This window comes from Brienomyrus brachyistius, chromosome 20, assembly GCF_023856365.1.
Source record: "Brienomyrus brachyistius isolate T26 chromosome 20, BBRACH_0.4, whole genome shotgun sequence".
In the NCBI taxonomy this organism is placed as follows: Eukaryota; Metazoa; Chordata; class Actinopteri; order Osteoglossiformes; family Mormyridae; genus Brienomyrus; species Brienomyrus brachyistius.
In genome coordinates, this window is record NC_064552.1 from 16,949,104 (window position 1) to 16,975,482 (window position 26,379).

General features: G+C 40.7%; 2 protein-coding genes across 2 annotated transcripts in view; one reads left to right on the plus strand and one right to left on the minus strand.

Moving 5' to 3' along the window:
• The window catches only part of abcc10 (ATP-binding cassette, sub-family C (CFTR/MRP), member 10), an 18,990-nt gene extending 15,858 nt beyond the window's left edge, over positions 1–3,132 (plus strand). The window contains exons 19-22 of the mRNA XM_048986830.1: positions 174–319; positions 464–561; positions 2,085–2,197; positions 2,567–3,132. Coding sequence (XP_048842787.1) covers positions 174–319; positions 464–561; positions 2,085–2,197; positions 2,567–2,702 — 493 coding nt within the window. The 3' untranslated portion in view covers positions 2,703–3,132. The remainder of the gene's footprint in view (positions 1–173; positions 320–463; positions 562–2,084; positions 2,198–2,566) is intronic.
• Positions 3,039–24,032, minus strand: gpr179 (G protein-coupled receptor 179). The gene is made up of 13 exons (XM_048988321.1): positions 23,275–24,032; positions 18,686–18,794; positions 14,784–14,880; positions 14,388–14,605; positions 13,174–13,242; positions 12,808–12,917; positions 12,417–12,655; positions 12,012–12,150; positions 10,835–10,937; positions 9,935–10,081; positions 8,927–9,625; positions 3,965–4,105; positions 3,039–3,080 (listed from the first exon to the last, which is right to left on the minus strand). The coding sequence occupies exons 1-13, from the start codon at positions 24,030–24,032 to the stop codon at positions 3,039–3,041; spliced, it is 2,871 nt and encodes a 956-aa protein (XP_048844278.1).
• Between the last annotated feature and the right edge of the window lie 2,347 nt (positions 24,033–26,379).

Consider the following 26,379-nt stretch of genomic DNA (forward strand, 5'->3'; position numbering starts at 1 on the left):
GTAAGAAGTAGTAATACACAGGTAGGAAAATGTGAAGTACTTTTATGAATGCTGGCATTACTTTTACACAATAAACGGAATGCACACATTTTTCCAAATTAAGTTTGAAAACTGTTGCTGTCCAGAAAATAATTCCAAATGTCAGCGTTTCTTGCTTTATACTTTACCTACAGGTCGCAGCTAGCCATCATTCCCCAGGACCCATTTTTATTCAGTGGAACTGTGCGAGAAAATCTCGACCCTTGTGGCCGCCACTCTGAGGCTGAGCTCATAGATGTGCTGGAACAGTGTCACCTCCTCCAGGCAGTGGAGAGAATGGGTAAGAGCTAGTGAGGAGGGCAGGCTGCATGGCTCAGGCTTTGGGCTGCAAGTGTTAGACACGCATTGAGAAAGTAAGCAGCTGAGGCATCTTTCTGAGCCATCTATCTATGGGTTAAATTACAATTAGTATGTCTTGCGATAGGGGGGCTGGACACAGAGGTTGGAGAGAAAGGGAAGTCTCTGTCGCTGGGACAAAGGCAGCTGCTGTGTCTGGCTCGTGCCTTACTGACCCAGGCTAAGGTATGTATGCCGCCGTACACCGCATAGCTGAGCCCATGTGCACAGTTCTGCTCTCTGACCAAACAGTCACATTAGCAGCCATCCACAGGACAGTCATTGCACCTCTGTGCACATGAGCAAAGATTAATTCTCCACTCCGACTTCCTCAGAGAAAGCAGGGGAAAATGTGCATGAGGGGCAGCGCTGTGGTGGCTCTGAAGGTAGGGATCTGTGCCAGCAACCGGAAAGTTGGTGGTTCAAATCCCATGAATGCCCAGAGTGATTCTGCTCTGTTGGGCCCCTGAGCAAGGCGCTTAACATGCAATTGCTTTGTCCTGGGTCCTGGGTATGATGTTAATCTACATCCAGCCCCTATAGGGAGGTCCTCCAACTTACAGGGAATAACTTGGGGGTTGGTGGCAGGATTGGCACTCCAGCCACCGGAAAAAAACCTCACACTGGTCCATTTGGACTAGTGTGGTGCTGAGGTATCACCTGCCACATGGCTGCACTTAGGTTCTCATCCCTGAGGTGGTTTGTCATGTGGTGGGTACAGCAATGCGCTGTCAAGCATATGCTCCTTACCTACCTTCCTTCCTTTCGAAATACAGTACAGCTGTTTCAAATGCTTTTCAAATAACAGTACTGTACAAATTAGATTACTGAACTGTGTATAATTCGGAAACAGTATAATAGTGTAGCGCCTGTGGCATCTACATGTCTCGCGAGCTCATGTATACATCCCCATGTTTGTCTTGTAAACAGCCCCTGATTTGTATTCTTTAGTGAAGGTACTTGTGCTTTGTATCCGGTTGTTGTGTGTGCCCTCAACTATGATTGTACTCAGTACTTGTCTGATCCTGGCGCGTCTCAGTCATTGTGTGATTACCCGCCATATGTGTGCCTAGTGTAACTTCCCCGTGTTTCCCTGTTATTCATGCCTTTCGTGTTTTTGTGGCTTGTTCTGTGGTCCCTTTTAAGGAGTAACATAAAGAATAACTTTGTGTCTGTCCGCCTCCCGTTGTTTTCATTCGGCTCTGCGATTCCTTGGTTTGCTCAGCACTTCATATACAGCACAATATTATACATAAAACATAGCGTATTATAGTTTTGCTGTTGCAGTACACAATTATTGCAGTACTGCAATTTGCTGTTGCAGTAATTACAGTACAGTAATTTCAGTAATATGAAACAGTTTTAAAACTGTTTATTGGCACAAGGTCCCGTTGGTAGTTTTCTAAGGCCTAGTTTGTCATGGACTCTGGGTTGGGAACTATAACAGGTGAGATTGGCTGCCAACATGATTTCTGAATGCAGGAAGTGGAAAGATGGGGAAAATATGCAGACACAGAGAGCCAGAGACAGGACTGAAGTCCTGGGTTTCAAACTCGCCCAGACGTTGTTTGAAAACACAATATACTGCAGTGTAATGTTTTGAAGGCATGAAAAATAAGACCCCACCCAATCTCAGTCCCTGTTTATGTTTGGTTTGATCTCATGTAGTTTAGCATTTATGTATGTAGCTCTTGAAAATATTTTTGTAGGTATTATGCATTGATGAAGCCACAGCCAGTGTTGACCAGAAGACTGATAAGTTGCTGCAGCAAACTATCAGGCTGAAGTTTAAAGACAGAACTGTTCTCACCATTGCTCATAGGTATGTTACCATAATTGAAATAATGTATTGAATTTCGTTTAATAGAATTCTTGGCAACACTTTACTTGAGGAGGCACAAGCAACTTCGTAACTTAGTTTATTCATGATTTGTACCTGACTAGTAACTAACTTTAGTAACTTAGTGATTGACTATTGATAAACGAACATGGGGTCAGTATGTAAGTAACACTTAGTTTCTGGTTAATTAATACAGTAAGTGAGAGTGTACTACTACATTATTTGTGCCGCCTCAAGTAAAATGTTGTCATTCTTAAAATGTTTTTCATAATCTATTCCTGGCATTTTTTTCACAAAAATACTGTGAGATCCTGTTCAGAAAAAGTAAAACAGACCGTCTCCCTTTAACAGAATCAACACCATCTTGGACTCTGATAAGGTTCTAGTAATTCATGCTGGAAAGGCAGTGGAGTTTGACACCCCAGATGCTCTTTGCCATAGAGAAGATTCATTTTTAAACAGGCTAATTCATGTTCAGCCTGAATGACAGCACAACGAAGATTGGGACCAGGCCTGCAGGTCTTTTCTACAGTCATATACTTGTTTTTCTATCTTGTAAATAATCACAAATAATATTGCAATATCTGACCCGGCATGTAAACTGATTATTATTTATCATTCATTATCAGTACACCACTTTAATTGACTGTGTTTTTTTATTCTGTTATGTTTAATGAATTTCTTCTTTGGGAGAACAGATGAAGCAAACTGGTATATACTGATTGGCCACTTTATTAGGTACACCTGGCTACTACTGTTACAGTTTAACAAATCTGATGTAATTATTTGTATACTGTGTTGTAAAAAGAAATAGTCTTGTAGGTTATTTGGAATGTAATGAAGTCAAAATGATGTTATACAGCCCCTGTTAAACAGAAAATTGATTTAAGAACACAGAATAAAATCCGTCGCTGCTGTTTGCTTTCTGTCATATTTTCTCTAGTTTTGCAAGATGCCTAAATGTTCATAATATGTTACTAAACTTTTGTTGCCTGTAAATATGGTAATAATGTATATTTCAGTTTCTTTGTAGGTCTATCTATCCTCTTAATCCTATATGACAAGGTTGGACTCTCTTTTTGATCTAACCCATGGAATCACACACTGGTCCAGGGTGACAACATCCATCTATCCATTTTCTGTCCTCCTCTAGACAGACAGGGTCCAGAGCCTATCCTGGAGACTGCTGGCACAAGACAGGGAACATCCCGAAATAGCATGCCAACCCATCACAGGGCACACTCATGTACAAGTCACTCACACATTCACACCTATGGGCAATTCGGTAACTCCAGTTAACCTCAGCATGTTTTCAATCTGTGGGGAGGGGGGAACCCTTGACAATAACTGCCCCAATTTCAAGATTCTCACACAGGCCCTGATAGCGCTGAAAAATGTGAACCCCCGCAAGGCTGTGGGACCCGATGGAGTCCCTCCCAGAGTTCTGAAGGCATGTGGGGAACAACTGGCAGGTTTGTATGCTGATATCTTCAACAATGTCACTATCCCAGGCAGAAGTCCCCCGTATTTTTAAATCCTCCACCATCATACCAGTCCCCAAAAGACCGGACACATCCACCCTAAATGAATTCAGACCAGTGGCACTCACACCAGTTGACATGAAGTGTTTAGAAAAACTGGTTATCAACCACATGGTCCCAGATGCCATCGACCCCCTCCAGTTTGCCTATCGCCCTAATTGCTCAGTGGATGATGCAATAGCCATAGCCCTACACCACACTGCAATACCTGGAATGTAGCAGAACGTATGTCAGGATGCTCTTCCTGGAATACAGCTCTGCTTTCAACACCATCTGCCTGGGCAAGCTGATGGAGAAGCTGACAGACCTCGGCGTCCCAACTCCCACCTGCAATTGGATTCTGGACTTCCTGACAGATAGACCACAGGTGGTGAGAATGGGAGGACGCGTGTCGGCTGAGCTTACAGTCAGCACTGGATCCCCACGGGGGGGCTGCCTCAGTGCAAAACCCTCCACGCTGTACACTTATGACTGTGTCTCCACCCAGGGTAACTCTGTCGTCATTAAATACGCTGACGACACCACTCTCCTGGGGCTCATCAAGGGGGGGGGAGAAGTTGGGGTACAGGTCCCTGGTACATAACATTCTTGTCTATGGAGAGGAGAATGACCTCATCCTCAATATAGACAAGACCAAAGAAATAATACTGGACTTCAGGAAGAACCCTCCCCCTCTACAGCCTCTTATCATCAAAGGGCCTGAGGTTGAGTGGGTCGACAGCCACAGATTCCTGGGACTGTAGGTTACATCAGACCTGAGCTGGACTTCTAACACCACAGCCACAGTGAAAAAAGCCCAGCAAAGGCTTTATTTCATTAGGCTGCTCAGGAAAGCCGGCCTGAACCATCGCCCTCTCACTCAGGCCTACAGAGGACTGATAGAGAGCATCCTCACCGCAGGCATCACTGTCTGACACGGGAACACCACACAGGCAGAGAGGAAGGCTCTGCAAAGAGTCATGAAGACTGCAGAGAGGATCATAGGGATAAAACTCCCTTCCATGGATTCTATGTACGCACAGCGCTGTCGGAGAAGAGCAGAGGGAATTATCAGGGACTCACTCCATCCAGCTCACTCTCTGCTCAGACACAAAAACTGTACTTACAATCTGAGACACAGCAGAGCGAACAGCATCACCACTCACAGAACAAGCACAAGAATTCCAATGTGCCTAGAATGTTGGTTTTATGCACAAATGGCAAATAAAAATGTCGTACTACTTAAACACTAGATACCCACATAGTAAGGGAAGTTTTATAAATGTTTTTAATTCAGGGATTCTCAACCCTACCCTCTGCAAATCCCAACTTGACCATTAAAAAGTGTCAAAACCAGTGCCTAAAAACCCTGCTTTTAATCATAAAACTGGGCAGATATATGAATGGCATTATGAGAGGGATCTGTTTATAGATTTCATAGTTTTAATAGGTCCCAATGAATGACTGTTTAAAATGTATAAGTTGATCAGGTGAAGAGAAACGTATGTCACAACATTCAAACAATGTCACAAAATCACCTGCAATAATAATGAGCTATTCAACTTGCCTGATTGTTTTTACTTCTACCACAATACCAGTTTAGCTACTTCAGCACTTTTAACTTTTTCAGTTGTGGTCTAAGCATTTTGTATGGTTTTTGGATATAACACAATACTGAATTTTCAGCAATACTCTGTTTGTGCCAGACTTATGTATGCATGTATATATATATATATATATATATATATATATATATATATATATATATATATATATATATATATATACAGTACAGTAGTCCCCTCATATCCATGGGTGATTCACACTAAAACCTACCATGGATAGCCTGAACCACAGATAATAGTGAACCATCTATGGACCCCATTTATATCATGATATTCATATATATGCTCTCTCACTCTCTCTCTCTCTCTCCTCTCTCACTCAAATTACAGGGATTCTGATATTTTAGCCCAATTCTCAAGAGATGGTATAGCAATGACAAAAAAATGAATGTATCAAGAGATGACAGAGCAATGCAAATCATGCTTTTTATACATTAAAGAACGAAAAAACAATGACAAAACACAGGCTACTTTTGCACATTTCATATTGAAAAATATTATATTATGTTCCTGTACATAACCTGTAATGAGTAAATTTTATTTATTAAAAAATATCAGCCTATTATTTTGAGTATTCATCTGCTTGCAGCCTGTATTCACTTGGCCTACAGTCTGAAACTAAAGAATTGTTTCCTTTTGGAATTTTCCAAGGGGGGGCTATTGTATATATACTCTGTTCTTTCTATTGCTAAAAATGACAAATGTCTCTACTACTTTCAGCAACCCCACTAACAAATTAAGTCATGGGTAAGTTCCAATTATTCTTCATACACTGTCTTTTGACTTTTTATATTACTTAAGCAAAAGAACGGTTATACACTTAAAAGAAGACGCACTACTTAGGATTTTGCATGAATTTAAATGCGACAGTAAGGAGGACAGCATCCGTGTTAGTGTTCCAATCTCAAATAGGTGATCAAGATCATGCATCTTTGCGGATATTAGCATTAATGCTTTTCTGTGACTGGCAGTCTTGTTCTGAAGAATACAGACACTTGTAGAAGGTGATTTGCAGTTTATAAGTCTGCTGGGAAACAGAAGGCCTCTGCCTCGCTCTCTGCATCTATTGCCATCTCTTCACCTCGGCCAGAAGGAATGTCTGGGGACATTATATTCTTTTCAAGGAGCGATTTTTCCTCCTGGACCCCCCAGGGGCATATTGCATCATGGTGAGCCGGAGGGATAAGCTCTTGACCTCCTTCTACCTGTTGTTTATTACCGATTACAGGTTTCTGGGACTCCTCATCTTCACCAATTGGCTCTGTTACTATAACTTCAACTGTAGCAATGACACACGCAGAAGAGTTTTGCTTTCCTACGGTGGGTGTCATTCCCATAACTTCCCAAGGACAAATGTCAGCACAATTGCCATCCTGTGTCTTTGATGTGCTTTCAAGGTCGACTCTTTCCAACGGACAGTTATTTGAACAAATAGTATCTGCTCTGATGTCAAAACATACACTTCCTTGATCTGTAATATTTTTCTTGAAGGGTTGAATGATGGTAGAATAATTATCTCTTGCTGCTCTTGTCTGTACTGGTTCTGCCTCTTCTGAAGATGTCTGAATAGCTGTTTGTTTCACAAGGCAAGGTTTAGTGCTAATGGATTCCCAAGAATTTATATCTACAGTATTTCCCCTCAGTGCAGAGTTTCTTTCTGAATATACTTCTTCCAAATGATCTGTTCCTTCAGTTCCCTGCTGACTGATAACGTCATTTTCACTATGTTGCGTTATTGCCTTGTCTAATTGTTTATTCTCTCCATTGCAAATATTTTCACAATTTTCTTGTTGTGTTTTATTTTCTGTCAGTTTTACACCACCTGTAAAGGACTCCAAGGTGTTTTTGAAAGAGTAATCATCGTTCTTCACATTCCATGGACAAATTTCTGCAATGTTGCTTGGATTTCTTTGTGTTGTCTGTATTTCAGGAGCATCCCAGGGACACACTTCTGCATTGACAGTTTTCAGATTTGATTGAGTTTCTTCATGGTGCTTTTCCCAGGGACAGATTTCTGAATTACCAGTCTCCTGTCTTGACTTTTCAGTGACTGATGCATTTTCATTTTGGCTATTTTTCAACGGACAGATATCAGCCTGTAGAGATTTTTGTATTTTTGTGTCTGGATCTGACCCATCCCAGGGACAAATATCTGCCATATCCCCTGATGGTCTTCGCAGTGCCTGCTGGGATATTATATCCCAGGGACAAATATCTGCCATATCCCCTGATGGTCTTTGCAGTGCCTGCTGGGATATTATATCCCAGGGACATATTTCTGCTTTAACAGTTGTCTCAGATGTTCGATTTTCATTAATAAATATATTAGTGCAAGTAACTGCTACATTGATAATTTCTTTCTTTCCTCTGTCTCGATTCTGCAGAATTTCCTCATTGTTTCTCTGATCACTTACCTGGGTTGCTCCTGAGTTTTCTAGATCCTCTTCCTCCCAGGGACATATATCAATAAGCATTTTTTCCTTATTTTGTGTGCTTTTTACCTCTTGCAGTCTTTCAGTCAAATGTTTAGCAGAACTAATGCTGATAGAATTAGGGTTGATTTCTTTTACCTCCCAAGGGCAAATGTCTGCCATAATGCTTTGTTGTCTTTTTGGAGAGTCCTGTGGTGCCTCTGAAACGTCCCAGGGACAAATATCTGTCTTTGAAACCATATTTTTATGTTTAAAATTAGTCATGGTTGCTTGTACAGTGCAACCCTGATCTTCACTAATGTGCTTACTGTCTATGAAAGGAGGCTCTTCCTCCACTTCCCAAGGACAGATATTAGTGCGTAAGCTGGTCTGCCTTTTAATCATCTGTAAGTTTACAGTCTCCCATGGGCATATACTTTCATAGATACTCTGTTGTTTCCTAGCCTTGTTTTGTAATTCAGCCTGCATGCGTTCTTTAGTATCTGTCGTCTCAGTTGTAGTCTCTTCCTGAAGTTTTCTGGGGGGAATATTGGCTGTGTTTCTTTGTTGTGTATGTAGTGCTAAATTATCTGATACAGAAATATACACCCCATTGTTGTCTTTCCTTAGAATTACAGCATTGTCCATCATTGAATTTAAGAGGTTTGAAGAATAACCCACATTATCTTCAGACTTAGATATCAACATTTCCACATTTGCTTCCTGCTCTTCTTCTGAAAAAATACCGTTGTCCTTACCACTGCACTTACTAGTTCGCTTTAAACCCTTTGTTGAGTTACTGGAGGTACCACATAATGACAGAACCCGAAGCTCCTTGGTCTGTGCTAAGATTGTGATGGGAGAATGAGGAGCACTGCCTGAGGCAGAAAGCTGAGCGTTGCCTAGTTCTGAGTCTGAGTCCAAACCCTCAGTTTTTCCAGTGCAATCCTTGGTTTTCTTCTGGTCTTTGCTCATTACATCTTCTCTCACCCAAATGATGTTCTCCAGTTGACAGTCACATGGCAATTTTTCCACTGCACTGTTATGTTGCATTAAAGGGGATTCTGTCCTTTCTGTAGATTTTTGGCCATTTTGGGGGTGAATAGAATAAGTGACATGTTTGTGACTTCTATTTTCAGCAAAACATGCTTCTGCCTTGTTAGATAATTCAGACAGATGTGCATTTAATGTCTGAGAACTGATTGTTAGCTTGTGTTTAGGATCATTCTCTTTCTTGCTTGGTTTACTGGCATGCTGGCCATCATCTGCTGTGTAGATCTTGCTTGGATGTAGAGCTGAACCATCCATGTCGCTTGTCATTACACTCAGTGACTTCTGCAGCTTCTTCGGCATAGGCTGCAGTAATTGATTATCAGCAGAGAGGTTGTGGGCGCTGGCAGATTTGTATACGAATGGTACAGCTTCTTCAGACTTTATTTCGGAGCTCTCAGAAGCTTTTTTGGTCAGCTTCTTTCTCATGGAAGAGTTTAGCAGTGAGGAATCTTTAACATCACCAGCGTATAGTTGGTGCTCTTGGCCACGGTCATAGATACTGTGGGATTTACAGCGCAGAAGAACGCCTTTGTTGAATGATTCTTCTGAAGATCTGATGCTACCTGACTCCAAGATCTTCTTTTTGCATGATGCTGGTTTGCTACCTCCTCCACTATATTGTGAGATTTCCTCACGACTACATCGGCGACTCATAGACCCTGGAAACCTTGTGATGTGCTTCATTATAGACTGGCCCAATCCCAAATGAGAACTGCGCTTTTTTCGCAAGTGGGGGTTGTTTGCACTCATCTTTTTGGTCTTGTGCATCTCCAACTGCGCATACAACTTCTTTAACTCATCCTAGGGAAGGAAGAAAAAGGAAATCCAAATTCTCAAATGCAAAGAACAAAAAAAACATGTAAGCATGATGATCGAGATACATTCACGATACATTCAGATGTTTCTGTACCAGGCATTTCAGTGTCGGTCATTTCTGTTGCTAAATTGCAGATGAAGTGTATAATGTTTGCACGGACATGCCATCGAAAGTGTTTTAAAATATTTCAAATTAAAATGTATAAATACCATAAATTTTCTTAAAGTTTAAATGGTTTTAAAAAATACTCTCACAAATTATGTACAATACATTGTTGTGGTAAAACCTTTTACCCGTATATCATCAGAGTCTGTGTTGTGCTCGTTCCAGTTGGAGGCAAAGCTGCCATTGAAATACGAGCATGAGCGCTGGAGGCCCACCTCCTCCTCATATACTTCCGCTGCCATCTCCTTGCGTATTGGTTGCGACATATATAAAAACTTAAAAGGCAAGCATAGGCAAATAAACATTTAATCAAGCTGGAAACACCAACAGTATATACAGTACAGTGCAAAAGTAATAGGCAGTCAAAGAAAATGTTTTAAGCTATTTATCTGGGTAGTAAGTGTATATTTTCTCCGAAAAAAAAAACACAATTAACATCAAATTAACATTAGAATATATGTAAATCAGCAGTAACACAATAAGATTTCTTTTCTCTAAAAAGTTACTGATCTCTTGGATGACTCAGCTGCTGATGATTCAGTTCCAAAAGCCCTCTTTAGGGGCATCATAGCCTTTCTATGTATTTATAGTCATTAATTAACATAGTTACTTTAGAAAAAAAGATGAGGCATTGCAGTGGCGATCATCTAAGCAGTCATGCCAACAAAGTCAAAGCCAACGCAGGTGCCCAGGTGCCTCAGCCCCACACTAGTCCAAATGGACCAATGTGTTTTTTGCCTTCTGGTGGCTAGAGTGCCAATCCTGCCACTAATCCTCAAATTTCTCTGTAAATTGGAGGACCTTGCAGGGCTGAATGTTGATTAACATCATAGACAGGATGACGTAATTACTGGTTAAGGGCCTTGCTCAAGGGTTTAACAGGGTAGGATCGCTCTTGACATTCAAACCAGTGACCTTCCGAAGGTTGTCACAGAGCTCTAGCCTCAGGGGCAGCACTCTGCCTGCTGTGTGATGTTTTAGAAAGTGTTCAGGGAAATATCCAGAGAAGTGCTGAGACTGAATATTACCTTGGGAATCAGCAGAAGTCCTAGAGTCACAGAGACGGTGACATGAGTGTGGGTGAAGAACAGCAGTAACATCCAATCTGGGTGCAACAAGGGCAGAGCAAACCTGTTACGGAAAGATTGAGATTGTAGCTGACAATGTTTTAATACATTTACATCCCATCGCTATTCAGGTTTAGTTTTTGTTTCACATTTTTATATCGGGGCAGCATGGTGGTGCAGTGGTTAGCACTGTTGCCTCACACCTCTGGGACCTGGGTTCGAGTCTCCGCCTGGGTTACATGTGTGTGGAGTTTGCATGTTCTCCCCATGTCATCGTGGGGTTTCCTCCAGGTACTCTGGTTTCCCCCCCACAGTCCAAAAACATGCTGAGGCTAATTGGAGTTACTAAATTGCCTGTAGGAGTGCATGTGTGAGTGAATGGTGTGTGAGTGTGCCCTGCGATGGGCTGGCCCCCCATCCTGGGTTGTTCCCTGCCTCGTGCCCATTGCTTCCGGGATAGGCTCCGGACCCCCTGCGACCCAGTAGGATAAGTGGTTTGGAAAATGGATGGATGAATGGATGGATATGATATGAGCATAACACTGAGTAATTCAATAAAATAATGACTATTCAGAAAGACCCTACAGCAGCCATTAATCACATTCAAATCTTTCATATGTCATTCTTCAGATTACGGAAGCATGCATTCCATTGTTAAAAATTCCTGAAAGTCTACTGTGATGTAATCAAGAACACAGCAAAATGTGATAGTCATACGTGACAAATTTTAAACAGAGGGCTGGGCCACAGATGCATATCTACTGAAATAATTGTAAGAAACACCTGTAGACAATGGTCTTTCAAATAATTTCTGTGTTTAGAAGATACAACATTCGCTCCCATTGATAGGATAAAAATCACGACAAGATGAAATGTTTAGACATCCCACTAAAGATCAACTGCTAAGACTAGAATGTTATCTCATATCTTACACTCACAGCTTACAGTAAATGGAATGTGGCTTTACTTTTACCCGCGACCCAGTAGGATAAGTGGTTTGGGAAATGGATGGATGGATGGATGGATGGATGGATGGATGTATTTTTATATCGCAAATATGAAAATATTGCATGAGGAGAATGGTTGGACAAGACACTTAATTTATAGGTTGAGTGGAATATGGAATTTTGAAATTTACCTGGTGGCGTGGAAGGCGGATGAGAGAAGCAGCTCATTATGGATTGAAATGCCCATGTAGTGTGGCTCATGAAAAGCAGAGGGGATCATCCTGACAGAATTATGTAGAGAGCTTCCCCAGCACAGGAAGAGCAGCTCCGCTGCAAAGGAGAGACAGTAAAGTGTAAATTCCTCCCCAAAAATGCCACTGAAAGAAAGTAAGTGGAGAATGAAGAATTGGATCATACAGGAAAAAACTAAACAGATTTAATGAAAATAAACATTTCTTTATCTATGTACATAATTAATCTGCTGAAATGTTTTTGACAAACTGAGCATTTTCCACATACAACAGCCTGGCATAGAATGAAAGCCGGCCAGGATTTAGGATATGAGGGGTGTGGCAGCCGTCTTACTCTAAGCTCACCTATGGCCATCATATAGTCCCAGCGATCTAAATCACACAGCCTGAAGCTCTTCCCCTCTGGAGTGCTGGAGGTGATTAGCAAGGGAATGTTACGCTCACGGTTTTGCAGCGCACTCGCCGTCCAGGCAGACAAAAACCAGGCAACCGTCAGCACGATTACTCCCAGCAGCCTCAACATGTGTGTGCTGGACATGTAGGGGACCCGCTGAGCAGTACGGGACAGGAACACCCTTAACACCCTTTGGGAACAGTGAAATATGGAGCTCCAGTTATGACACATGCCTAAGTTGATGCACTATATTATTACAATTTCCACCATGGTGCCAGAAAGCCTCAGGCAATATAAGGCGAAATGAGTGAAGCTGGGTGATGAAGATGATGTGTCACAAACCGGTACATCTTCAGTGTTATAGTGCCGTAAACAATGGCGAACCCCATAAGCCGCACCCAGCGAAGTAAGATACAGCGGAAAGTGCTGGGCTTGAAGTACAAGATGAAGACCTGCAAGAGATGCAACGCAGACCAGCATGAGTCTTACCCTGTAGAATAGTCTGCATTTTTATTACTATCATGTTTTTAATAAAGTCGTGGTTCTGCCATTCCAGGGCTCTCAAGCCAGAAGGATTGTTACTTTTCATTACAAACAGGCTCTGTTATCCAAATCAACTGTCAAACTAAACAGAGAACATAAGTAAAACGAATGATTTTATTTTAAACCCAAGCAATGAATAACAATAAATGAAAACCTCAGACTTACAGGAAAATACAGTAGCAGCGAGCCAAAGAGGATTGTTTCCAACAGCAACAGACCAGATGCTCTGATGCTCTGAGAAAGAGACGCACATACACACACGCTATAAAACACACTTAAAAATTGAAAATAAAAGTGAGTAACAGCTGCTATCTATCATGGAGCTGAGTCTGGTGACAGCCCTGTTTTCTTGTTTTAGAAGTTATGTGTATGAATGTGTTGTTTGGCAGCAAGTGCAAACGAAAACCCCAGATTAAGACAGCAAGCAAACTACAGTATTTTGGCAGTGCTAAAACCTGTGCAGCCAAAACAGCAGTTTGTTTTCCTTCTGCCTTATTAATGCCATCCCATCCAGCAACCCCGTGACCTCTTTCCCCTGCATGACACAAAGATGCTCAATCCTTCTAATCCCTGTGTCACATGGTCCTACTTCCCGAGTCCTTACGCTTCCCACTGAAACAAAACCAACAACATCTCTTACATGTTATCGGTTATTCTGCTCATGTTCATATTTATTTATTTATTGGACACCTTCTAAGTTGTTTTAATATCCTAAAGAGTACATTCCTTCCTGAATTGTGCGTTTTTTTCAAGAGGAGGATGATTTCATATTTAATAACTGCCTTTTTTTACACTGCTTCCAGACATACATGTTTGATATGTATCAAACAACCTCAGCTCCAGCTATTTTAATAGACATGTGAAATATGAAACTAATTCAACAATACTTAGGAAGTTTGAAATATAGTTTGAGTATTGTGAATATTTCATGGCAATATTTACCAGAACTGTATGCCACTAATAAAATGAAATGATAGTTTTTATACAGTGTTTGGTTGAACTGTTATACACACAGGGTGGTACAAGTTTCCTTTATAATACTGAAAATTGCAGAATTATAATAACCTGGCATCCTCAATCTTCCAAAACCTTCATAAAGAGTCTATCCCAGGAACCATAGGGTTCAAGGCAGGAGAACTGTGGACCAGTGCCTACAACTCAGTGAACCACCATGTGACTTAATATTAAAATTTCATTAATTTAGAATATATATTTAGAACACCATATTTTACTCTTGACCTAAACTTATACAATTGAAAATAAATGTAAAACCATATTGAACCAACTTTGCACCAGATCAAAAAAACAATTTTGATTTGAGAGTTATCAGTATTCGAAATTTCAAATCACTCTTTATTTCAAAGGAATGCTGTCCTTACCTTGTTCTGACGAAACTGGTAGGCCACAAACATATTGATGAGTACGAGTAGCATAAAGAGGCTCTGCACTGCCAGAACTCCCAACCGCAGGTACCAGGTCCCTTGCACCTTGCAAGGGGCTCCATCCTTACATTGCTTACAACCTGGCCAGCAGGGCAAACACACGGGAATAGGAGGCGAGAATGCCTCCCCTGTACTGACAGTGCCATTCTCCCCAACTCCTAGGTATAAAATCAGGTAAAGAAACACTAACAAAATCTCCAAAGTCTTGGAATCTCCAGCAATATAAAATCATTTGGAATCAAACCATCTCCATGCACTGACATGTTTTGATATTGTGGAACAACTAGTCCTAAAATGAAGAACTTCATATATACAGCAAGATGATCTACTTACGTGCATTTTGAGTGCCTAGTGGGAGGCTGTAGTATCCCTCTTTGCACAGGCAGGCGTACTGTCCAAGCCGAAAGCCCTGCCCATGGACAGGTTCACACTGGGTGTAAATAAGAGAAGGAAAATTGGTGCAACTTACATATAGCCTTAACCGCCATACACCCATCCATCTTCAGACCCGTAATTATGGTCAGAATCACTAAGGGACCCGGAGAGTCTCCCAAGCAGCACAGCTCAGAAGGCAGGGTACACCCTGGACGGGATGCCAGTCCATCACAGGGCAGTGGGCAGGGTACACCCTGGACGGGATGCCAGTCCATCACAGGGCAGTGGGCAGGGTGCACCCTGGACGGGATGCCAGTCCATCACAGGGCAGTGGGCAGGGTGCACCCTGGACGGGATGCCAGTCCCTCACAGGGCACAGGGAATGGTCCACCCTGGACAAGATGCCCATTTTAGGGCCCACACACTCACACACTGCTTGGACAATGGGAATAAATCTACATCACAAAAAGTAATAGAAAATGTGCATGTAACTATTAACTATGAATAGCACTCATAATTTATTTTGGTGAGATATTCTTTTTAAATTAATAGTTTAGCCACCATTGCCTTCTCAAGTTGCTCCTTTCCTCAGCACACTAAGACATCTGACCATTCATATGCCTTCTCCTGGAGAAGCGATTTCTGTACAGTATGTTCAAAGTATTATTTCCTTCAGTAGGTAAAATTACCGAAAAGGCCCAATGGATCACAAATGTTTACAGACATTTTGTTATGTCATATTTTACACCACAGCTGATAAACTGGAATCTAAAAGCTCATCAGTTTTTTGAGAATTGTAAATGAGCTTTTTATAGCAAAAATCCTCAAATACTGGGGGTTCTCAACTGACAGGCAATCCATTCCACAAACCCTTACATAAATCAGAATTTATGTAAGTAGGATTTACCTTCCCATACCATTTAAGACCCCTTATAGCAAAAAACACATGAGCCAAAATATACTAGTAATACACACTAAAGATCACCTATTAAATAACTGAAAAGCTCGGAAAAGCTTGCCTTTTTGCGTTAACACGTTATGTATTTATTTAAACTTTATGTATCCTGGATGTTCTTTGCATAAATCTGAATTTACTGGAGTTGATCTCACAAAGTCAAGATGCGCCTGTGTATTGATCTTACCGAGGGATTTATGGTGAAGTAGGAGTGCCTTAGCACCATATGTTCCCTACCTTTGACATCCTTGGTCAGGCTTACGGTAGCTTTGACTGGTTAACAGCCTTTCAGACTATTGCTGCATTTGGTCTTCAGTATAAAGTTAACTGTGAGGGTCATGGACAGGGAGATCCATGACTCCAGCCTGATACAGAACCTTCATCAGGCTAACTCTAAAATGCTGGCATCTCAGTTTTGAAAACCTCTTTCTTTCCAAGTGTGGCAGATACCCTAATTGATGCAGATGGTTGGCAACAAATCCCCCCATTGGGGGATGCCATACTCTCTGTTCTGTATTGTTTGGGCTGTCCTCCCTCAAGCTTCCTGTGTACTCACGAGGTTGTGTAGCAGCATAATTCCTGGTTGATTTATAACTGTTAGCTTTAAAATCAATCCATGCTTTAGCTGTTCTGAAGTTCCACACCTTGGGCAAAGAAAACCAGGCGAGTGGACAATGAGAGACGGGCTCTGTGGATGGACACTTTTCAGTGCGGCTATTTTTTCAAACGTGATAGTTGTGACATTTCTACTATTAACATTTTTAAACACACATGTTGTACTAATGGGGTAGAACATTGAAACAGACTCACAGTCTTGTACTTGTCTTTCAAAGTGGATGTTCTTTGCATACAAATAGTGGCACCAAATTAAACACTTATTGTGATGGCAAGTTTCTTTAAATTGCATTTACCCTTGAAACATGTTCTCCCTAAATTATGGTTCAATATTAACTACCACTTATATTCATGGGGGACATAGTGGTTCAGCCGTTGGGAGTTTGAGTCCCACCTCTGCATGAATGAAGTTTGCATGTTCTACCCTTTGTCTGTGTCTACTCCAGTTTCCTCCTGTAGCCCAGTGTCTCTAAAGTGCCCACACTGTTTGACAGTATGTGTGCCTATATGTTCTCTGTGATATAGGCTGGCATCTTGTCCAGGATGGTACCCAAGCTAGTGCCCAACTCCAGACCAGAATGTGTTCAAAGGATGGAAAGATTTACTTCCAAATTTTCCAGTTGCGATGAGAACTCATCAAAATAGAACTGGAAGAAAATAACCTCCATTAAACTAGTTACAGTTTATATATGAAGTGGCAACAGGTTGATTCAGTTTTGAGACTGCATACCTTTAAAAGTAGTATCTCACTGAAAAGCTCAGCACAAGTAGTATTACTGAAAACAACATTCCCCCTTGCAGGGAGGGGTAGCAGTTTCCAGATTATTCTTGTTAATCCTGCAGATCATATCCTTGCTTCCCAAAACACATTTTTAATAATAAAAAAAAAAAAAACGCAAATGAAAGGGAGTGGATTAGGTTTTTCATTTTTTTATCCTTTACTTTATACCATTTTAAATGTAATTGTAAGAATAAAAATAGCCATTACATGTATTAAATGTTAACTGAATGTTTAAGAGCAGTACCGTGGCACAGAGGCTCACTGAATGGTACTGTTAACTCACATCTCACTGGCTGGGGTTTGCATCCTGCCTCTGTGCGTGTGCAGTTTATATGCTGTTCCTGTGTTATGTGGGGGTGCTCTTTGTCTGCCACTCAGACACATGTGATTTGGCACAACTGTACATTGTGTTTCAGTGCTTCCCATTGGACGGGCATTCTGTCCTGAGAGATCCCCGTGTGGTCCCTGGAAGAGGCTCCAGGTCAACATCTTGACCCTGTACTACAGGTGTGACCAATCTTATCCGCAAAGGGCCGGTGTGTGTGCAGGATTTTGGGATAACCTTCAGGTCAGCTGGTCAAACCCAGGTGCGAGGACTCTTCAGCCAATCAGTCCTCTAATTAGTAATCTAATTAAGGGGTTACAATGAAAATCATGGCTCTTTCTGGATGATTGGACACTGCTGTACTGCATAAATCACTGGAAGATGGATGGATTGTCAAGCAACTTAAAAGGATTCCAATTGCTTAGTTTGAATTTGCATGAATTTGTCTGTTTTAAAATCAAATGAGAGATGACAGATTTTACTGTACCGAGGTAAATACCATCATGCAGTATATGATATATATTTCATACCACTACTGCTGTTCTAAATAATTCATATTTTACACATACATTAAACCCTTATTTGTAAAAAAGCACAATATGGCATTACAACTGGATGGTCACCTGACCCCTGAATTTGATTCAGACTCTAGGCTACCCCTATTATAAACTGTAAAAGTTTAATCCATCCATTCAAATTGGTTGTAAAGATTAAGAAATTAAACAGTTTAAAATTACAGTTTTCTGTATAATATTGTTTGCCTTTAATTCTGAAATTATTATTATTTTTAATATTAAAAAACAACATGGCACAAAGAAAACTAAAATACAGACTAAAATATATTTGAAATCTTTTTAATAAAAAACAATTACTGACCTTTTTCCATGCCAGTGTTGGAATCAAAGGCTGTTTTTAAAGTTATTAATTGGTTCCACTCAATCGTTGTTTCCCTACATATGTATTATATTTTGATTACATTACATCACATCAAAATACTGTATTTTAAAACAAGTTTTTCATTCAAAAATGTAATTCAGGTGTTGAATCTATATTCCTGCAATTGTGATCATAACTAGTCACTGAGTCACTTTGATGTTAGTTATTATTGGTGCATATGGATCAATGCGTTTGAATATACCCAGTACGTCTGTTCATTTGGCATAATCAGTTCATCTTGGACTTACATGCATGGTTGTGCGATTGCATCGATGTGTGTTGGAGAACCAATCTTTTCTTTGCGCACACTGGTCCACATCAAAACCTTGTAGACTGACATCTATACGGATCACTCCCCTGGAGTAGGAATACAAGCAGTAAATACATTTTTTAGAATGAGTTAAACTGAAAGTGTTCAATACAACCCCAGTGTTAATAGGTGTAGTGTAATTTTCACTATAATACAACATACATAATACAATACAATCTACTAGCTCCAGTAATGAAATGCTATTGTAATGTACAGTAGCTGAACATGTTGACCAACAGAGCCAGTCAATCCTATAGGTCTAGAGGGGGTGCTGATTGAGCAAACTGCACTGCATGGGTTTCGACCAGCCATGTTCACCTGTCTGTGTCCTTATATATTCAGTTACAATCACATGTTTTACTCTTTAAATTAGCAGCCTGTGTGCATTAATGAGCAGGTGTGGCCAATGAGTGTATATGAGGATCCCAGAAAACCACAACTGAAAGACCAAATGCAAATTTCAATTATATGAACTTTATTAAGAAAAATTATTAAGGAAAATCCTTGAATGACAAGGCAAGATGTTAGATTTTGTATGTTAGATGATTGCATATGGTAACATCCAACGCAGTAAATATTAGATACTTTAATGAATGAACATATAAAATATATAAGATGTACACAATATACGACATTACTAATGTTTATGAAATTATTTAACACATTTCATTAATAATGATATAGCTGAGATTATACTGTATGAAAGGTCCATTAGCATATAAAATGTTAGCATGCAATTGGTGTTATCGGTTTGGGCGCAGAGTACACAGGACACAATAATTAAAAATTCATTCATTCATTCATATACAATAAAATGTAATGCTATTTGCTACTAAAACTTGCATCAGAAATTCAGGTTGCACAATATATCAGAATATAACTCAGCACTGAGGGTGATGTGTGGCTCAGCAGGTGAAGCCTTTTCGTTTCTGTGTCTGTGATTGGAAGGTTGCTGGTCTGAGCTCTGGCCTTGGCAGAATAGTTACAGGGCTTCTTGACCCTTGAGCAAGGCACCAAGCCCCCTGAAATACTCCAGGGTCACTGGATACATGGCCTAACCCTGTGATGAAACCTCCAGCTTCACTCTGTACTGTGAGTGCGTACGTATAAAAGGAGCGCAAGATAGTATATGCAGAAAGCTGCAGTCCAATGTGTCTGTACTCATACTTATGCAGATGGAAAATAGATGATCATTTCGTTTTCATTTCAGTTTTTAAAGTGGTAAGCATCGCTTGACTGAACAGAAAAACAACCTTGAACATAGAGTTCAAGTGAAGTAAATGAAGTATTAAATCTAGAAAGCATATTGTTACTGTATTTTATATGTACAAGGATGCTAGATCTTTGTTTAAATTTTAAATCCTGAAGTAATCCTGGTTCTGTCTCCAGAAGGCAGCACTGAGCAGCAGGATGCTTCAAGCTTCAACATTTCTAAGACAGCAGTACACAAGAATAAAATGAAGCAGGAGACACTGGGAACGGCCAGAAACCAGCCAGGTAGAGGGCAGAAGCAACATTCTAATGCCAGAAATGGCCGTTAACTTATCCGACAGTTTCTCATGAATCGGAGGATGACATCAAGTGACCTTCAAAAGGAATGGGAAACATTAAGTGCAGTGTGGAGTGCACTGGTCGGACAGTTCATATCTGGCTGCCAGAAGCAGGACTGAAGGTCCATAAAGCCAAGAAGAGGCCCTTCATTAATGTGAAAGAGAGAATAACCAGGCTGCAGTTTGCAATACAAAATGTATGATTCACAGACGCACACCTGTAGAGTGAGAAATGAGTGAAACAAAAAACTGTGCTGTGGTCTCTTAATTTTGTCCGTGTCTGTGTGTGTATGTGGATTAGGTTTATATTACATTTTGGGGCCCAAATAAAGGTTAGGGCTTGGCATTGGTTTAGGTCATCATGTTGGAATTAAAGCATTATCCATAGAAATTAATGGAGAGTCCTCACAAAGGTATAATTACAAACGCAATTTTAACAAAAAATCTGTGACTCCAATGAAAAAATAAAAAATTCTAAACTTTGCTTGATTAAATATGGCTAGGGCTGCGTGGGGCTTAAGGTTGTCATAGTTAGTATTAGCATTTTTTCCCCTAGAAATGAATGAGCGGCCCCCATAAGGATATGTTTACCCGACGTGTGTGTGTGTGTGTGTGTGTGTGTGTGTGTGTGAATGATTTTTTTTTTCATTTGGTGTTTCACTAAACAGTATGATTACGTGAAAGGACCAGGCGTGCTCTACAATAAAACGTATATAAATTAAGTGTGTCAATAAGGAGTATCGTGCTCCCGCGTGTTTGTAAAACATGCCACTTAAATAACATTTAACAATGCACCACTGACTTTAGACATGGTTTTTGTTGGTCCAAAGCACAATGTAATTTTGCTGCCTTAAAATAGCAATTCGCCGACAATGTGCTCCTACACTCCTACAGGAGCTGGCGCAAAATCATTTGCTATTTTGACAATGTGCGCACATGGTGTGAAAATGCGCAATGCTCTGGTACAAAACTAGCAAAACCACTTTGCGTCGCACTTTGCGCCAGTGGAAAATAGGGCCTTAAGACTTGCTTCCTTGGATACATCCAGATAACTTGAGAAAGGAATGGGGAGTTTATTGTAGTTTGGGGCTGTAATTATGATGAAGCAAATGGGCTGCTTATAGAGAACAACAAAAACAGGAAACAATCTGAATGCAGGCAGTATACAGACTGGCCACTAAAAATCTTGGGGTGCGCTTAGCAAAACACCTTACCTGTACACCACTCCCTGGCCAGTGTGCCTGAAAGGCAGCCAATCAAGTGAATTCCGAAAGGTGCAAAACTGACCGTTTGATGAGTGATATCCAAAAACACTAGGCCATAGAACAATAAGCATAATATAAGGTATTGGTATATGTATCAATGGTCTGACAGTTCTGCCACCTTGCTTTTTCTTCACTCCTCCAGCAGATTGACGTGTTACAGACAGAATGAAATATCCCTTATCCTGCCCCCCTCCCCCCCACTGAGCTAACAATGGCTGGCAACAGCTGCCGCAGTTATTTAGTAGTATTTAGTAGAATACTCCCTTAGAAAAGGGCATCATGTAGTGGCATATGAAGGTGAGAATGTTTAGCAGTGTATATGTTTTCATATTGCAATAAACCCCTTTAATTTACTTGACCGCAATAATAGTTGATTAAACAATGGTACAACGATGGCTGAGTACTGTGGAAAGGAGTTGGGCTGATGTTTGGAAGCTTATCTTGGATTAAAACCTGACTTTTGAAAAGAAGGATTGTGTGTGAATTTCCCTAGTGAATGAATAATGTATGACGCAATCTAACAGCTTACATGGGAACAGGGATTTGCACCCTCCCCTCAGCTACTTGGTGAATCCTCAAGCCGGGTAGAGAATTATTCAAGGGGTAATACATTTTGCTCCATTTCATCTGGACGTTCCAGGTTTAAGAAAGGTCAAAACCCCTACAATTAGTCATTTAAACATCTGCATTACAAAACTATTAAATATGTTTTAATGATAATAATATATTAAATATCCATCCATCCATTTCCCAAACCGCTTATCCTACTGGGTCACGGGGGGTCCGGAGCCTATTCCGGAAGCAATGGGCACGAGGCAGGGAACAACCCAGGATGGGGGGCCAGCCCATCGCAGTATATTAAATATGTTTTATTAATAATAAAAAGATTTTTAATAGTGTAGATTCACACAGAATTATTGAAAAGTATGCACAAAGAATGTTTAGTTACAGGCTAGTATTCTTCTTGGTAGTATTCTTTCTGTTCCATCCATCCATCCATCCATTTTCCAAACCGCTTATCCTACTGGGTCACGGGGGGTCCGGAGCCTATTCCGGAAGCAATGGGCACGAGGCAGGGAACAACCCAGGATGGGGGGCCAGCCCATCGCAGTATATTAAATATGTTTTATTAATAATAAAAAGATTTTTAATAGTGTAGATTCACACAGAATTATTGAAAAGTATGCACAAAGAATGTTTAGTTACAGGCTAGTATTCTTCTTGGTAGTATTCTTTCTGTTCTTTTATGGAATTTTATCCCGAACAAAAGTGGATTGCCAACCCACTGCTGGGTAGCCAACAGTGAGTTACTTTATGCAGGTGCACAGACAATCAAATCCATTTTTACAAACTTAATATGAAGACTGGTATAAAGTATTAAATTTACATCATCCAAGCAATATAACAATACAGCATTCTCTTATATTATAAAAACATCTGGTTTTATGTATATTTTTTTCAGTAGCCCCTCAAAAGGATGACTGAGATTATAATAACTGTGGTCCATCTAACTCTTTTCTGGATATGCTTACATAGTGCCTGGCAGTGTACCCACAGAATGGCCATTTTAGAGTTTCCAGTTCATCTAAACTGCAGGTCGCAGAGGAGAACTATGTGGATGGAGTATACGGTTCATTACAATGTCAAAGTAAATATTTACATTAGGAGTGCACCAGGAAAAGATGTGGTAATTTCACAGATCGGTCACTTACCTGAACTCCGGGCTGAGATCAGGTTTGAGACCATAGAAGGAAGTAGAAAGCGTGAGTAGCCAGTCAGGAAGGAACTGTCCCTTGTCACACTCTAGAAAAGGTGCACTGGCCCAATGAACTTCATCTCTATTAGTCACATAGCTGTCTCCTCGTCCCCATTTCGGTGTCTCCAAGGTATTTAGGTCATTGAAAAGTATCCGTTTGGAAAGTGCGGGAGGTATTTGAGCAGAAGACTTCAGGGCAGCGTACCAGCTGGCATCAAGTGCCGGGGGTGATGCATGAAGGTCTTGCCATGCTGAGGAAAGGTCCTGCAGGAGAATGTCCTGGGACTTGTAGCTAGGGTGCTTTGCCTGGAGCACAAGCTGTGGCCGCAGAGCCGAAGGTTGCGTATCAAAAGCAAGGAGGACCCGGCGAATGAGGGGATCGCTCTCCAGCAGGCCCCGTACCAAAGCATGGTACCACTCCAAATCCTCCTTTATGCTACTGTCCCGTAAGTCATTTGCCTGAAAAATCATGTTAAGGAAGTTGGCAGCATTAGTAATAGCATCCACAGTTGGGCGTAACCAGGGACTGAGTTCATCTGCAGGTCTTTGTCGTCCAGGTAACTGATATGCTTTAGAACAATTCACGAGGGAGAGCAAGGTGGCATTGCCATTGTATAGATATGCCTCAACCAGTGGCCGGATCTCTTCATCTGAAGAACTTCCACTAGTCTTTGGATTCTGAAACACAGATGATGGACTGTCTGTCCTTTTCATACTTGCAGGGCCTGTGGAAGGCACAGAACCAGCAGTAATGTCTTCTAGGAAAACTGGTATGTTCTGTGCTGAAAGGAGAGGAGCTAGGACCAGCATAGCCAAGAATTCCATTTTTATGCCAGGTATATATCAGTCGATTTAGATTTGTTTCCTTCAAAAACTGCTGTTTATTTTTCTTCCTCAACCATGTATATTAATTCATCCCATGTCCATCCTGTCCCTGGCCAGTGAATTACACTTAGCCGCTGACATTCTCAGGGTGTGTCAGAGAGCCTGCAGTTTGATCTTCTGCTTCAGAGAGATCTTCTTATAATATTTCAGCCATGCAAACCATCCACGCGAGTGTAGTGAAAAGCTGTTCCTGTATCCAAAGGAAAAGAGAAATGAAAAGGATAAGGTCTTGCCAGGTTCTCCCCCTGTGTGCTGCAGATTTCAGTTTCTCTTGTCACCCTTCTCTTCTGTCACTAGCTCACCATCTTGCATTTAGTAATTTTCCAGTGGTACCTGGGCGCATGTCACAGCTACAGAATCACTTAACAAAAGAGGATGGGAGCATTTCCATGTTAGATATGAGGGCATAATTGAGTGATGGTTAATCCTCCATCAATGCATGTATAACTGTTCTACATTCGCCGGATTAGCTACTAAGCTCAGTCTGTAAAAGCATTGATCTTTTTATAGCGATGGTAACAAAGGGAGCTGAAGTGATATGTGAAAGCAGGATGAATTAGCAGGATTCTGAGGCTTTGTGTCAGATGACAAGGAATTCAGGCCATTTCAGTATTGTTGCTGTGGTACCATGGTGCAACTTTTTTTGGGCCACACTGCCATCCCATGTTAGCAAGTGTCTCAGTAAGCAGCCAGTAGAATTTGGATGATGAATTTTTTAAATTAAATGTACTACTTTCCATCCATTCGTCTTCATCCATCCATCCAGTTTAGAGTTGCACAAGGCAATGGAATTCCTTGGAATGGAAGATGGAATGTCAGTCTATTGCATAACAGATACACACATGATCACATATCAGCAATTAAGAGACACCTATTTGAAAAGCCAAGTACCTGAAGGAGACCCAGAGAGAACAGACAGCTTCTCCGGCCCTGGTTGTGTGAGGGACTACAGAGTACATTGCCAAATTCATAATCCACATAATCCCTGCTCACCCCTCACCATTACAATTATTAGAATTACTAGATGGATGAACTGGAAAGCCAATAAATGTGTTTTTAACTGAATGCTCTGAGTCCTAGTAATGACATGTGACTCTGACACCACACATATTCATTTACTGCACATTCCACTTAGTTTCAGGTTTTTGTCTTAGCGGATTACAGGCTTCCATTTGAAAGCTGCAGTGCATTTCAAGCAATGAGCGTTAGCACCAGTGGACCATTAGTCACCTTATTATACTTACAGTGAGGGAAATAATTATTTGACCCCCTGCTGAATTCGTAAATTGACCCATTAATAAACAAATGAGAAGTCTGTAATCACAAACTGGTTTGTAACTGTTACATAATGATTTTTTTCTTGATTGTTTTGTTAATAATCTAATTTTTGCTGATTAAATAAACATGCCAGTGAAATTATAGACTTCTCATGTATTTATTAATGGGTGTTATTAAAGTTATATATTTATATATAAAACCCTAACCATAAGTAACCAAACAAAATAGGAGACTTTTGGTATTTTTTCATTTTGGATTGCATTCACAGATCTTTGTGGGACATGGAAAATTGTCCCCACAACATTAAAAAACAGTATTTATTACATTGTGGGGGACATAAATCAACCTGGAATTAAGATGTGCTGTTTGTAATTTGGAATAGAACTTCTGTAACACTTATCTAAAAATGTCAATATCTGGTGACGTGCAACATGACCACAGTACTATGTACCAATATGAGTAACCAGCATGTATAATGTAATTTATGGCACAATGTGTAAACCTCCAGTTCGCCATCTTGTGTTTGGTATCAAATGGATGGACAAATTCTCCAAAATACGGATCTGATCATGGATCACAAAATTGCACATATTTAAAGTTAAGAACTTTAAATTCAAGTAAACTCTAAAGCTGCCTCAGTATGGTCATAAATCCCAGTACAGGCATCCCTGGACCAGCCCACCAGTTGGATGTCCCAGGCCATTAGTTCAAGTGCTAGATTCCCAAGAATCAATATTCATGCACCGTGGATTTTAAAATCACAGACCACAGATCCCCATAACAGTGGAGCTGAACCATAAGGCTGAAGATACGCACATACAGAACAGCTGCACACGTCTTGATCATCTCCTCACCTCTGCAAAACACTTCCAGACATTCCATCTGCAGCCACATAAAC

Coding starts and splice junctions, on each gene's coding strand:
- gpr179 (XM_048988321.1), bottom strand. CDS start 24,032: ATGAAAAGGACAGACAGTCCATCATCTGTGTTTCAGAATCCAAAGACT. Junction 12,918..13,173: donor CGCTGCTACTGTATTTTCCT/GTAAGTCTGAGG, acceptor CATCTCTTGCAG/GTCTTCATCTTGTACTTCAA. Junction 12,656..12,807: donor ATAACACTGAAGATGTACCG/GTTTGTGACACA, acceptor CTGTTCCCAAAG/GGTGTTAAGGGTGTTCCTGT.